Here is a 15,939-nt window from a genome sequence, read left to right as displayed (position 1 = left end):
ACTTGAGCCTGTCAGTTGAACTAGTAGCACCTGCTCTAAACACAGTGTGAGGGGTGGTTCCTTTAGCACATTCTTCCTCTGCCAGTTCCTGGAGGCCAGCGCCTGGGAAGATACAGCTCAGGCAAAGGGAGGAGTGGGGACGTTGACTCTGAAAGAGCTACACAGAAAGGAAAAGCTATCCACAAAGAGAAATTATGAAGCTCCTCTCTCATTCTGCGGGTTTGGTGCGATATCCCTGGCTGTGGTGTGTTGAGCCACTCATACCTGCAAACACAGGTTTTCCACCTCCTGACCCCTTCCTTTACCTTAACCAGACACCATTGCTCTTATCAGGTGCCGGACTCCTGGAGGGCATCACGCACTTGTTATCTCATGAATTCCGTGAAGGAAACCAGGCCTGATGAATGTAGGTGTCTCACTCAGGCCACACAGCTAGTGAGTTGGAGAAGAGGGATTAGGTCCCAGGCCTGGCTGTCTTCAATGCCTGTGCTTTTTCTACCAACTCTCCTGTCAGGAACAGGGTAGGAAGGGCCATTTTGGCACATTTGTCTCCTTTTGTCCCTTTAGATTTACTGTAGTTTATTTTCAGGACAAAATCTGGTCAATTTTAGGAGATATTTCCCTCAAACACAGGAAAATCGTTTCATTTGTTGTAGGGAATAAAAGCTTTCAAAGCTTCTTCCAATTGCTAAAATCTTGTGGGTCTGTGAAAACATGTTTCCCAAGCTCTATTCTGTCTGTTCTCTAAGTAGAGCGTCATCCTATTTGACATGTAGTGATAACTAGGGAATAATCTCCAGATGGGAGGTTTCTGTTACTAGAATTCTGTTAACTCTCATGTGCTCACAGTTGGTGCTGGCGGACCTAACCTAAACAGTCCGTCTTAGAAGTTTTCCATCTTTTTTCTGTTCCTGTGTCTCTCTGGTCATTTGCATTTTACTTAGTGTCTCAGCAATAGTTTCAAGGCGTCCTAGATCAAAAGAATTACTCAAAATTTCCACTCATAGAATTGTTAGTTCCAAACAACTCAATATTTATCTTCTAACAACTCAACACCAACTTGGAAAAAAAAAATACACTTACATTGAAAGACAACGAGCATTTTTATTTCATTCTTAAACAACCACAGTTACTTAACTAATGGATGTCTGTGCCTATTGGACACTGCACACATTTTATTGAATCTTGAACTTGGACTAGATTCTACCACGCTTATTTCTTGTTCCACACTGATTTTTTTCTTCACAAAGATACATGTCATCAGAAGATATTTAATGCGATCTCATGGGTAACCATGTATTACTTCAAGGTGGTAGTTTTTACGGTGTTTGAGAATACAAAATATTGAGAATAGTTACATTTCACTTCGAAGTTTCAAATATCTTTTGATGCCCTCTGAATTTGTCACAGTGTTCTCGGACACTTTGCTGTACAGTTGGGGGAACTCAGGTATATTCTTTACCAAATCAATAAATATTGATAAAAATATTGAAAATATTGACTTTTACCAGATCAGTAAGATGAAAATATTGATTAAAAAAAAGAGCTATGGTGTGTGTGTAGGGGAGTGTACCTGTGTGTGTGTGTGTGTGTGTATGTGCAGGCATGTGTAAGCATGTGTATGGGTGAATGTATGTAGATAATTTTTGGTCTTGTGGGCAGCTCACCAATAACACTGACCTCATAACATTGTTAGGGTCTTAAATACGTATAGTAACTCCTCAATTCTTGCAAAAGTGTTTATCCCCAGTTTGTTATCAAATAACGAAACTGCTAATACAGTTTTGCATGTGTGTGCCAGTAAATGCATTGACCCTGTGTGAAGGTCACAGGGTGAGGATACAAACTGCATAGTGGTGTTAAGTGATCTTAAGTGGTCTCCTGATACAATGGTGTGCTAAGCTTGGGTTATGCATTATACTGTTAAGTGAAAATGTGCTGCGAGATGGACATACCTGATACGAAAGCCCTATGGAGAATGCAAGTGCACCAGGCATGGGCAGAGAGACCTAATGGTTCACAGAATAGTCAGAAGTGATTGAGTGCATTGACTGAAGGACAGGAACTTGACCATATGCTGGTGCCCATTTATTATATGCACCTGTTAATGCAAATTTATCATTAATACCAAGTATTAAAGAACTAGATACCTGGTTTTTGTATATCTTGTATGAAAATCCATGATGGATTATTAGTGTTTAAGGATGATTTAGTGATACTTAGAGAACTCAAGGGGGATGAACTGGAAGTGCATTATTTTTCTCCATTTGAAAATATTAGAACTTGGGCTGCTAGTAAGCCCAATGCACTCTCTAAACATGTATTTAGGCACATATTAGATTTATTAGCAAAGATTTTATAAACATGCAAGGTGAACATTAAGTTTTGGCTGGTATTATTATTATATAACACTGCCTTTCTTATTGTCCCTTGTCCTAGCTGCTCAAGGTCCAGTTAACATTGAATAATGTGCATGCTTCCCTTTCAGCAGCCTGCCTCCCCCACAACACCCACCAAGCCCGTGGTGCCCCTGGAGTGGGCATCTGGGGTGATGCCAAAGCCAGACCCCACAGTGATCAACAAGCACATAAGGAAATTAGTTGAGGTAAGTGGTCGAGGGCAAATTCAGAATGCACCAGAAGCCCCCTCCTTTTCTTTCTGGAATATTCTATGATTGCATTGTGATCAGATAGCAGTGCATGAAAACAGCGCTTCAGGTAGAAACAATTTAGCAGACACTTAGCTCTGCCTGGCACTGGTCTCTGGAAAGAATCAACCAGAAAGGTCCTCTTTCCCCTCCTGACAATGTATTCTGACCAAGCAACTCCCAGTCACTTCCAACTCCTCTCTTTCTTAGGCATTTGCTACTTCTGTCATTGCCACCAATTTGAGGGTCTTTGGGGGGATTAGAATCACCCATGAAAAAGCTACATGGGTCACAATGCCAGATCAGTTGGTGACTAAAGGGAGGAAAATACCCTATAAGTTGGATTGTTTCACCTGCTGTATGGTTTGGGGGTTCTGTGACACAGCAGCACAGTGCCACTGAGGTCAGAAAGATTACCTGAGGCAGGACCAAGCTCTGTCAGAGTTTTCCATACAGAAAGAAGAGTAGAAATGCCAATGTGGAGGAAATGGTAACCCTTCAGGCACAGGAGATGGTGATCCCTGACTAAAGCCCTACTTCAGTGGCTGGGAATATCCTCGTTTACCATAGGGTTGAGTCTGTGGCATACAATGTGCTTTTTGCTGGAAAAGGATGTTTAAAGAAAAAAATGAAAGAATGTTCTACTGTTGGGATAACTCAGGGAACTGTGAGGCACTGAAAGAAAAATTTTATGGAGTATGTGAGGCAGGAAGAAAAAGATTAGAGAGGGTGTACAGAAAGGATTTTTTTTTTTTTTTCTGAGGGAAAGTGCTAGAAGATGGTACTAAGGTCCAGGGGAGCCTTGAGATGTGGTGGTGGGGACAGACCCAACTTGCAGCTGGGGAGGTTAAGGAAAGGATCCAGGAGCCTCAGGAAGCACATAGATACGCTCAGGAAAGTGAAACCAGGAAATGGGAGGCAGAGCCATTCCCACTTCGTTCTGTAGGCTGCTTCCTCTGTTCTGATGGGAAGTCTCAGCTTTTTTCTCTCTCCTTGCCCTCTCCTTCTTACCATCTTTTTCTATTCCCATCTTCCAAGTCTAGTTTCATGGGGAAGTTTGGCCCAGTTTGAGCAAAATTGCCTACCATCGATTTAATCAAATGAAAGACTGGATTTCATTGTGAATTTTCATACTAAATTTTATTCCACAAAAAATCTTGTATTTTCATTACAAATAAATACAGTGTTAGATTATAACTGGCAGGTACTCCAAAATATTATCAGTTTTGATTATGGATTAAGTATTGATGTTATGTGATTTTGCACAATTCACTTATCTATGGATAAATTTGCAAGGGGTGCTATATGCCTATTCTAGTCATATTTTAAATTAAATCATTAATATATGACTTCCCTACTTCCCCAAATACTCATAAAGCGGGTTGCAAAATAGGATGGTATACATAAGCAGAATAGATAGAAACAATCAGAAAAAAAGAAAAAAGATTAAGTATGACTGAAATCCAGGTTAAATGTGTATATTTGCATACATGCTGTTTTAGGCAGCTTTTCCCACTGCTGTGATCAAAAGACCTGATGAGAACAAGTAGAATGGGAAAATTTATTCAGGGGCTCACAGTTTCAGAGGTCTCAGTACACAGACAGCATATCAGAAAGAACATCTGGCCTCTGGTTTCTTGGGATTGGTTTCTTTCATTCAACATGATAGCCTCCAATTCCATCCATTCACTGGCAAATTCCATAATTTCATTCTTCTTTATGGTGGAGTAATATTCCACTGTGTATATGTGCCACATTTTCTTTATCCATTCATCTATTGAAGTGCACCTGGGTTGGTTCCATAACTTAGCTATTGTGAATCAAGCTGCTATGAAAATTGATGTGGCTGTATCACTATAGTATGCTGATTTTAAGTCCTTTGTATATATGCTGAGGAATGGGATAACTAGGTCAAATGGTGGTTCCATTCCAAGTTTTCTGAGGAATCTCCATATTGTTAAAGCTTTATTTTCTATTGTCATGGTGTTGTAATTCACCAAGCCTAACTCCTATTTAACTCTGGGGTCTCAGTGTACACTTTGCTTTCTTCAGAAAATCTTTCTTAATCTACACCTCCACCATCATATCACTCTGTTTTTATCCCCTGCAAAACCACTTCTCTTTTTATCCTATAAAATCTTCTTGATTGAGTCATCTTCCTCTAGATTCTAAGCTCCTTGATAGAAAGGATAATGTGCAATCATTGCTTTCACGATGAAAGTTCAGAGTCGGATGCACAAATTGTCATTCAGTAAACACTTGTCTTTCCTTTGCAGTCTGTGTTTAGAAACTATGACCATGACCACGATGGGTACATCTCACAAGAAGACTTTGAAAGTATAGCTGCCAATTTTCCCTTCCTGGATTCTTTCTGTGTGCTGGACAAAGATCAGTAAGCTTTAATTTTATAATACTTTCATGCAACTATCTTAAAGCTTAAAATTATCAGAGGGGAACAGGGAAATGTACAGTTTCCATCTTGACAAGCTTCAGCTTTAGTGCTTTGATAAGTCTAACTTTTTACTGATATTTTTCTTGGTGTCTATAAACATGAACTGTTGGGTAGAATAGCAAAATAACCATTTGGAAAATTAGCCAGGTTCTCCATTTCTTTCATTACTTCTACTGCTTAGTTATCAACTTCAAAAAACCTCCACTGAAACAGTAAAAATAATAATAATAATAATTAGATATAGTTTGGGGAAGACCTCAGTATTAGTGGACCTGGGGGTAATCATAAAACTCCTTGAATAGATTTTTTTATATAGTACTTATCAAAAAAGCAGATGGTGCCTGTAGATAGTCAACAAGCATCCATAATTTTTTTTCTTTGATTGTTCAAAAGTTGCTTTGCTATACAAAGAAAAAAAATGTATTTCCTAAATTCAAATGATTCCTGAAAAAAGTTAATGGCTTTAAATGCTAAAAAACAACTCATTTAAAAAATGCTGAGAAAGCCTGGCATTAATAAGTTGATGAATTTTTAACTGTGTGAGATTAGTTCCTAATTTAAAAATTATCTGTAATAAAATACTGGATTTTCATATTAGTGAAATTTTGAAATTAAGTCACTGGGTTGTATGACTCAGTAATTCTATCTGTGCCTATAGCTACATCTATTTCTATATCTAAAGTCACCTTTAACCTCCTAGTCTATGTATCTTCTTCCCCAAGAATGTACTCCAACAAATCAGGCTCCTTATGTGTGTTTGTTTAGAGATCACAGGATAATTAACTCTTCATGAGATGGGCAAGACACCAGATGGCTCTTATTTTTATAAATTTAATTAATAAAATTTGATTAACAATAAATTTTAGTAAATATTATTCAAGTTATTTTGAATATGGATAAAAAGGGATCTCAAATTATTAAGTCTGGGAAAAAATTATGGCATTTCTCATAATAACTGGGAAGCCTGGGGCATGGTGTTCTGAAAAGAAAGATATGGATTTGGGCTTGGATATGTTGATTTTGAAAGGAGAGTGGCCCATGCCAGAAGAGAGATCTACCAAGTGTTGAAGATGTGGCACAAAATTCAGGAGAACCGTTAGGGCCAGAGATACTGATTAAGTATTGGGCCACCATGTTAGCTGGAATCTGGGGTGTACATGGAAATTGTGATGGGAAATTTAGGGAAAGATGAGCTCAGGGCCTGAGGAAAGAACCTGAAGGGGCTTCCTTCTCCACATCAAGGAGCTGAAAACAGTAGGGAGCCAGAGAAGAAGGAAAAAGAGGGAGAATACCAGGGGTACGTGGAATTACGGGGCCCACAGAGGGCAGAATGTCAAAAAGGAAACATGTCCCATGTTTCAGGCTGCTAAGAAGTCAGCAACTTCAGAAAAGGCCACTGAGAATGTCCTTGGCGTACAGTTCTAATAGAATATTAGGGTTAGATCCTGATTGTATGGAGTAAAGAGAAGTTAGTGGTAAGAGTCTGATGGACTTTGGGAGCAGGAGGAAGAAGTGAGAAAAGAACAGTGTTGGAGATGGTAGCAGGATTGAGGGAAGAACTATTTTAGGCGGGAAAATCCTGAGCATTTTTGTAAACACAGAAAGAAACGTGACGAGATTGAGCTGAGCCTGGAAGGAGCAGAGTTCTATGGAAGCTGGAGAGTGGGGGGTGAAAGCATCCCTTCCCATGCTGTAGGAGGACCCCAGAAAGGAGAGAGGAACTGGAAGGAATTCTGATATGGCAAGGAAGGGTGTGACCCCCGACACCTGCCTGTGTGGAGAGAAGGCAGTATGGAACTCAACCTAGGTCAAGTCAAGTTGATCTTTTTTTGATAAACACGAAGTCAGGGTATGTGGTGGGCTGGGGTTGGGGGTGGAACTGGAGTCTTGCTCTGTATGAGAAGGTCTGGAAGAACTGCTCTATGAATGGGCTGTAAGCTAGTGAGATATGAATGAGATGATCACTGAGGAAGCACCTCAGATGGCATCATGGGCCCAGTTAGTACAGTTTCCTTACCTTGCCCCAGCAGCCTAGTTCCTGCAACCCAACTGTTAAGCAAGAGCTAGAAAGAAGGTACCTTTCAGTAGTGAAGGAGACTTTCTGAGTCCTACACAGCCCATGTGTTCACACACTTGGTTCTTCACATACACACATATGCACACATCATCTTCTGCTTACTGGAAAAGACCTTGAACTCCTGATGCTGTCCTTTGAAGTCCTTCCCTCCTTTCAGATATAACAGAGAAGCGAACATTCCTCCTTTTGGCCACAAAGGTTTGCCAGGTGAGTGCTGCATCTTTGACAAGTACTTGGAGCTGTGGTATTGAAAGTTCCCTCCCTTCTTTGATTTTCCTAACAGGGATGGCCTAATTAGTAAAGATGAAATGATGGCTTACTTCCTGAGAGCGAAATCTCAGCTGCACTGTAAAATGGGACCAGGATTTATCCACAACTTTCAGGAGATGACCTATCTCAAGCCAACTTTCTGCGAGCACTGTGCAGGATTTGTAAGTCTGCTTTCCATTGTTTTATCTGTAGCTATTTTTGCAGCCTCCTGAAAAGGCAGAAAAATGATACACTCAGTGGAGTGCTTTGGATGGGGAGTAAACCATGATGGCTTCCTGAAAGATTAAATAAAAGCAAAAGCTGTATCTATATGTTTAACTCTATTCTAGGAATGCAGGGCTGGCGAAGACAGGGGGCGCTGGTGAGGCCTGTTCACTCAAGAGAGTGGTTTGTCTACTCACCCCTGCCAGGAAAAGGTGTTAGCCCAATTAGCCTGGCATTCCTCACGAATATTCATAAGTGGCTGCAATTAAGGGGATCATATATCTTAGCCAGATCCTTCTAGTGCTCGTTTAATAAGGCATTAGTCACTAAAAATCCATCAAGGCATAGCTAAATGATTTTCAATTCCAAAAGAAAAAAAAAATCTTTTGCAGAAGATGGTTATAATAATAAATAATAACTACTTAGCAGTTGAGAGTAACAAAGTACTTCTGTGAACATTAGTTCAATTAATCTTCACAATAAGCCCTCGAGGTAGGCATTTTATTCTCCCCATTTTGCTTATGAATATAAGGAGATGCAGAGAGGCTAATCCAGGTTCCTCTGGATTGTAGTTAGTAGTTATCAGAATTTGGTGTTCTGGCTCTAAGTCCTGCACTCCACCTACACCACAGCAACACATGAAGATCTTACATTTTGTTGCCCCACACTTGATAATTCTTTGGAAAGTGAGGTCAGCTGCTGGTCCTGACCTTAATAGAGACTGTTCTCTGATTGTCATCTGGTTGATACCCATGTTAAGTAGAATGGTGGTGTTGCAGGTGGTGTTCCAGTACACCCAGTACTCAGGTAAGTAAGATGGTTGCTTTTTTCCCTCCTAGGGCCAGAGCTTAGCTTCAGCTTTATTCAGCAATCATGCCCCAGTGTTAACCATTAAATCTGTTGCTGATGTGATGTACTGTCACCAAAATTACATTTTTCCTATTCCATGCTTGAAGAACTGGGTCTGGGGAGTCCAAGGGCAGGAGTTTGTGTAAGAGAATAGGTAAATAGAAAAAAAGCTGTTACATCAAAGATGGCCCCTGATGGTCACTGCAGCTCATGTGGTCAAGGGGAAAGGCCAACCTAACCAGCACTCTTTACCCAATTCTGGGAACAAGAATTCCTCTTCCATTAGTATCTGTACTGGGAGCGCATCACCAGACCACTCTATTGTAAAACAAATGCAACTCCTTTTTCATATGTCTCTAGTTTCTCTATTCTGATGGAAATGTTTAGAAGCATCTTGATTTGAAAGTGCTGAAGCAGGACAGGGTCCCCCTTTTTAACACTCTTATGAGAAGTGGAACCTAGGGAAGGTCAGGGATGTTAAGACTGTGGCATGGTTCAGTCAAAAGTCAGGATGAATCAGGCGTGATGACACACACCTGTAATCCCAGCAGATTGGGAGGCGACATAGGAGAATTGCAAGTTCAAGATCAGCCTGGGCAACTTAGTGAGACCTTCCCTGTCTCAAAATAAAAAAATAAAATAAAAAGGGTTGAGGATGTAGCTCAGTGTTAGAGTGCCCCTGGGTTCAATTATTGGTAGTTAAAAAAAAAAAAATCAGAATGATTCATCTGTCCTCTGGTGGTGTGGGAGGGTCAGAGGCTCTTATCAAGGCCTTAGCTCTGCTGCCCAGTCCTGTCCTGTCTTTCTCTTCTCTGAGGCACTAGTTCTGTAGAAGTAGCAAGGTAGTCTTCCCTGGGAGTACCACATACCTGTCCCTGACTCCCGCGAGCAGAGGTGGAGCAGCTGGGATGATATAGAAAGCACCTGAGCAAACGCGCTCTCACAAAGCCCCTTTGATTTTCAAAGAAATTTGCAAATATAACTTCCAAGATCTGTCGTTGAATAGCATTGTAAAAAAAATACAAGGAACTATTTTCCTTGTGTGCAGAACTAAGTGCGCAGACTCTGCTTTTCAGTTAAGTTCCATTTTAATGGTAAGGAAGACAAATACTCACTACTTGCTCTGCAGTACATTTATTTCAGAATTAGGATTCCAGAACTGAAACAGTGCTGGTATGCCGCAGTCTGGTAATCCCCACGTTTTGTAGATAAAGAAACAGAGATCTGAAGTGCAGTGACTTCCCCCAAGGTCGTAGGGATCACTTTGCAGCAGCACCATGGATCCCAGCCAGGTCTCTTGACTCTCAACCAGAGCTCCTTTCACCACACAGAATTACTCTACATATTCCAGCTGCCCATGTTCTCAGGTCTAAATCCTGTGGGAAATACTCCTGCACACCCATCTACATGGGTCACCTTCTACTGTGCGTGGCTGCCAGTCTGACCCAGTGCCTCTTCTTGGCGAGTTTTTTCTCCTGGTTATTAAGTAAGCTTTAGCAAACCATGTCCTGACTTCCCCTCCTGAGAGGACTTTAGCTTTTTCAACCTTCCTGCAGCTATGCTAATTACATACCATTTCTGGATATTGTGATATTCCATCTTGTACCTTATCCTTTCTGTTCCTACCTCAGTTGCTTTGATCACACACAAAACACCCGGGAGCAATGGCGTCCTGTGTTTCCCATAGGTAGGGCATTCTTCTTTCCAGCTATGAGACCATGCCAAGTATCCTCACTCCTCTGTAGGTCACTCATCTGTTAAAATGAGGAGATTACTATTATCTACCCCATAAGGATCATTATCATTACTATTATTAAAAAGAACTCCATGAAGAAAGAATTTATCACTACAAAGTTTTCCAGGTTGTGGGGCCTTAAAAATTATTTAATTTCCTGGACATTTACCTTTTACAATAGAGAAACAAGTAAGATTATCTTAAAGTCCTCATAAACTCTTGACGGGATACGACTACCCTGAATACACACTTCCTTTTTCTGTGCCCATCTCTCTTTCAGTCATTCTCTGTCCCTGAGCCTGGCTGCTAGTGGGCAAATAATCTTTCCTGTCCCAAAGCAGAATGTTGACCTGTCTCAGAAGGCATCTGCATTTTTTTGTTTTTGGTACCGGGGATTGAACCCAGGGGCACTTAACCACTCAGCCACATCCCCAGCCCTGTGTGTGTGTGTGTGTGTGTGTGTGTGTGTGTGTAGCGGTTATTTCTCATTTCTCCTGATTTTTGGGAAGGTCAGATAAACAGTTTAGTTTCAGCTTAATGAGGTGGAACTTTACCATGGGTAACTCCATTTGTATTTGTAACTCCACTGGTCTGTGGGGGCCCAGTGTAGCAGCTTAGTTCAAAACAGTGGCCTCCAACAACATTTATTAAACAATCACTTCCTACTTATTAACCACTCAGAAGTCACTAACTCCTTGTTTGGCAGAATCTGAGCTATATCTCCCACAATCCCAATACAGGCCAAACATGGAGCAATTGTGGAGAATGAATTCGTGAATAAATAAAACCTTTTCCTCATCTGTATTATTTAGGGTACAAATATTACTCAGAAAATAACCTAGCAGAATTCAAGATTGGCAAGTGCACTCCCTAGATTGCTTTACTTCCTGTAGAGGACGCCAAGAGCAGCCAGTGCCATTAGAAAGAAGACAGAGGGAGCTAGGCGCTCCCACAGGCCAAGTGGCTTGCTGAGAGACCATTGTCAGAGTCCAACAAATGCACCAACTTCAGTTTCCCATCCCAGCTTCCATTTGGCTTTGAGGAAGAAAAGGGAAGTACAACTTGTGTTATCACCACAGCTGGAGGGCTGGGAGAGGGTTCTCTCTGACAGGAAGGGTGTTAGAGCAGCTACATCCTGTTTGTGCTGCACCAGCCACGAAGCTTCCCAGGATTTCCTTCTCTTCCCTGTTGCCTTGTTTTCCTTCCAGATTTCTGTGCAGATTCCCTGACATTTCTTTGTCTTTTGTTACAGCTGTGGGGCATAATCAAGCAAGGATACAAATGCAAAGGTAAATAAGTGTTATTTTGTCAAAAACATCTTTTTAAAAATTGATATTGGGGATAGGAATCAAACCACAGTAGCTCTTGGCATTATTGAGAACTTGAGTTCTCCTGGGCCATGGCAACCGAAGAGTTAACGTATTCAGGAAAGAGTTTCTGGAGGTTGGGAGAAGCAAAATTAGAATTTTATCGCTTTTTAGAAGAAGATGGCAAACTACCTTTAATCAACCAACACTGCATAAATCTAGCCCCTCTAAGTTCCCATGTAAATTATCAGCATCTAGTTTATGGTGGGAAATGAGAGAATTTTGCAGTGAGACAGACCTGACTAAAATATTGTATATAAGAAATTTTTCCTTCAAGAGAAAAAGCTCATATACCCATTTCTGTAATATATGGGCATTTCTTCCCACCCTCACATAGTGTAGCTATTTCTTTCTTTATTGAACCACATAGATGATGATTTAAAAAAAAAAAAAAGAGGACAAATCTTAAAACTTATTTTGTCCTTTTTTTTTCCCTTAATTTTTTTTGGTTGCAGATGGACACAATACCTTTATTTTATTTACTTTTATTTTTATGTAGTGCTGAGGTTCAAATCCAGTGCCTCATATGTGCAAGCAAGTACTCCACCACTGAGCTACAACCCCAGGTCTATTTTGGCCTTTTCAATGAATTCATTCTTATATTTCTCTCACTTAACTGAGATTTATAAATATCTAAATAAATATTTATTTGACAAATGCAGTATGCACGCTTAATAAGCACTTAGGAATGTGTTGCTATTTGTATATGCATGATTATTACACATTATTGGTGTTTAAGAAGTTGCTGAGTACTTTATACAAACAGTTAATACTAGTTCTTTTAAGAATCTGATAATTCAGCACCTTGGGAGGCTGAGACAAGAGGATCATGAGTTCAAAGCCAGCCTTAGCAAAGGTGAGGTGCTAAGCAACTCAGTGAGACCCTGTCTCTAAATAAAATACAAAATGGGCTGGGGATGTGGCTCAGTAGTTGAGTGTCCCTGAGTTCAATCCCCAGTACCATTAAAGAAAAAAAAAAAAGAATCTGATAATGTTTTTGAAAAACATAACAAAGTTAGCCAGGCATGATGACACACATCTGTAGTCCCAGCTACTCAGGAGGCTGAGACGGGAGGATCAGGAGTTGGGAGGCCAGCCTGAGCAACACAATGAGACCCCACCCTCAAAAACCAAACCAACAAATAACTCCCCCCACAAACCTAACAAACAAACAAAAACCAACAACAGCAACAAAACCTAAAGGAAACAACTTGATTGCAGGTGGATGCTTAATTCAGATGAAAGTTCTCTGCCTCTGGTGCCTTTTTCTGCAGCCATCTGTCAGCATTTTGTCCTCATTTTTTATGAACAGAAAAGCTTCCCTGAACTTCTCTGGGAGCCCTGTGCTCAGAAGGACGCCCATCCAAGTGCTTCCCTCTAGTGCCTCGGTTCAACTTAGACTTTTTACTTCAAACTGCAATATCTTATTTCTCAGCAGTAGTCATTAGTTTTATTCTGTTTTCTATCCTGCATCCCCTAAAAGACAGACAGACAGGGACACACATGCACATACACACACACCCCACTGTGATTTTATGAAAATGAAATTAAACCCTTGGATTATATTTGTACATTCAGTATTTTTTTTCTTAGTGGCACACAGAATGAAACAAAAAATGTATTAAAATAGAGTAAACAAGTCATTGAGACGATCTGAAGCAAGACCTTTGGGGGGAAATAGGTATTGAAAATAGAAAGGTCCTTTTTGATGATACCAGAGAAATGGACTCTTTGAAATGATCGTATCTGATCATTTCTGATTCTAAATGAAGTGTAGGGCCCTCATCCTATGAAATAATTGTGGACTATCTTCCAAAGTGGCCAAATTTTTGTACCCCAAGTAGTAATTAATATTCTACTTCCAAATCCAAAGCATCGTATGGGAAATCTCACACCATTTCCAAGCTGTAGTCAAACACGGAACATGCTTATTGACAATATGTCCGCCTTGTATGTACTTTCATACTGTGGAAGGGTGATACAATCACTAGCCCTGGAAAAGATTTTGGGAAACAAAGAAAAACAATTTAGACAAGCACAGAATGGAGGACACCTCACCTGAAATGATCAGAGGCAGCAGCTGTTCCCAGAGACACTAGAAGCTGAGGCTTCTCACCATCATTCTGGTCAGGAACTCCTTGGTGGGGATTCCATCTCTGTCCCAGAAAGAACTCCAGCCCCACATGATTTGCATTTAGTTTTGGGCAAAGACAACTAACCTCTTGAGCTAGACTCTGCTTGTTTGCCCTGTAGGCACGTTGATGACTTGTGTGGAGGGACAAGTTGAGCAAATGTATCAGAACTTTAGAAGCCTCAAGAATCAAGAGAGGCCCCATGCCCTTTCCCAGTCCCTACGTACCCTCTGTGGGCCTGAGGTTCAATCCAGAAACCGGAGTTGGGGAGGGGAGGGCTGGCAGTGCAGTGGCACCAGACACACAGCTTCATGCTCATCCTTTGTGACACGTCTGGGATTTTTCAGACTGTGGAGCCAATTGTCACAAACAGTGCAAAGACCTCCTGGTTCTGGCCTGCAGGAGATTTGCTCGGGCACCCTCCTTGGGCAGTAGTCATGGATCACTGCCTGGAAGCCCCTCGCTGCCCCCAGGTAATGCCTCTGCTTTATTCCTTGCCACGGTGTCTCTCCACCCACCTCCTGACCTCTGCATCTGGTTTGGGTTCTGGGTCTAAACCCAGTCAGTATCATTATAAATACAAAGGCCTTTCTTAGGGCAGTCTGCGGTGGCTAATCCCCTTGGCTTCACTCTGCTTTCTGGTCTCACTAACATGCCACTTGCCTGCAGCTAATTTAGTTCTGTCCCTCGTCCTTTCCTCTAGACCCTTGCATGGCAGACTCTTGCTATTTGTTCTCACTTTGGTAGAAACAAGTCAAATTTTAATTATCATCCTCTTTCTCCTTCCAGTGCAGGATGAGGTGTTTGATTTTCCTGGGGTTACTGCTGGACACCGGGACCTAGACAGCAGAGCCATCACCCTGGTTACGGGCTCTTCTCGCAAGATCTCTGTGAGGCTACAGAGGGCCACCACCAGCCAGGCCACTCAGACTGAACCCGTCTGGTCAGAGGCTGGCTGGGGGGACTCAGGATCCCACACTTTCCCCAAAATGAAATCCAAGTTCCATGACAAAACAGCAAAGGACAAAGGCTTTGCCAAGTGGGAAAACGAGAAGCCCAGGGTGCAAGCTGGCGTGGATGTTGTAGACCGAGGCACTGAGTTCGAATCTGACCAGGATGAAAGTCAGGGTGAGACCAAACAGGATGGTGAGGTCAGTACTGGGTCAAACCACACATACCATCAGAAGAAGGCTGACAGTGCTGAGATTAGTATTTTTGTGGGTCTGGAAGATAGCCTGATAATTTTGAAAGCAGTCTGGTTGGGAATGAAGACATCATATTTAGTGTTGCTGTTGGCTTGTTACATGACCCTGGAAAAATTGTGGGTTTTTTTCCCCCTCTTTGGATTCCAGTATCATCATATATATAACTGAACTGGAGTGAGTTCTGAAACTTTGCAAAGGTTGTCATGTGTGTGTACTGATATGCTACCCCAGAGACCCATGACTCTTGCATGTATCCAAAAGACCAGGGTACTTTACAGATCAGCTTTGTTTTTCAAGCTAGAACCAGGGCTCAAACTCAGGGGAGACAGTGAAAATAAAAGACTTGTCAATAGAGGAGGAGAACTGGAAACTCCTTCCCCTACTAAAAAAGTCTTTTGACAGCATCATAGGGAAAAAGGGTGATGAGATCAGAGATATGGAGACCTCAAGGTTCTATAAAACAGGCTCTGCCTCCACACAAGAATTACGTTCTGATAATCCAGAATAAATTGGGATGCATATGGAATTTGTTAGAACATGCTAAAAATATAAATTGATTCAAGATGGAGTTAGATAAGTTCATTAGTCAATAGTCCATAGTGTATTAAAAAAAAAAAAGGATTTGAGGGAAATTGGTGTCATACTCCTAACTTTTAAGGAAATGTCATGGAGGGCAGCCATCGTCTCCCTGTTGAATCATTCTCATAAGGGGAGTATTGGATTAGGCAGTGATTCTATGGAATCAACTCAGAGCTCTTTATTCTTATGGGTGGTCCTCCATATTCCACTATATAGGAGACCTAAGTACACAGTCTCCATAGTTTCCCACGATGAGGAATAGCCTAATGGACTTTAACCAAAATTTCTCTAGCTCCTTCCTCATTGATGACAATCAGGAGGTCACATACTACCTCCAGCCATGTGAAGTTGATTATAGGTTCTTTTTTTTTAAAAAAAAATTTTTTAGTTTTTGATGGTCCTTTATATTTTTATTTATTCAT

At 41.2% G+C, this 15,939-nt stretch overlaps 1 protein-coding gene across 6 annotated transcripts in view; it reads left to right on the top strand.

The window, feature by feature from the left end:
- The window catches only part of Rasgrp3 (RAS guanyl releasing protein 3), a 106,228-nt gene that overhangs the window by 84,920 nt on the left and 5,369 nt on the right, over positions 1 to 15,939 (top strand). For 5 of the 6 annotated variants that reach the window (XM_048804563.1, XM_048804566.1, XM_015479777.2 and 2 more), the window contains exons 12-17: positions 2,489 to 2,605; positions 4,924 to 5,039; positions 7,460 to 7,607; positions 11,487 to 11,523; positions 14,081 to 14,206; positions 14,523 to 14,884. In XM_048804563.1, the coding sequence (XP_048660520.1) occupies positions 2,489 to 2,605; positions 4,924 to 5,039; positions 7,460 to 7,607; positions 11,487 to 11,523; positions 14,081 to 14,206; positions 14,523 to 14,884 (906 nt within the window). The remainder of the gene's footprint in view (positions 1 to 2,488; positions 2,606 to 4,923; positions 5,040 to 7,459; positions 7,608 to 11,486; positions 11,524 to 14,080; positions 14,207 to 14,522; positions 14,885 to 15,939) is intronic. The other variant, XM_015479778.2, reaches the window with a different exon arrangement.

Source organism: Marmota marmota, unplaced genomic scaffold, assembly GCF_001458135.2.
Source record: "Marmota marmota marmota unplaced genomic scaffold, marMar, whole genome shotgun sequence".
In the NCBI taxonomy this organism is placed as follows: domain Eukaryota; kingdom Metazoa; phylum Chordata; class Mammalia; order Rodentia; family Sciuridae; genus Marmota; species Marmota marmota.
The sequence above is the reverse complement of the archived record's forward strand: the minus strand, read 5'-3'. Positions and strand labels throughout refer to the sequence as shown.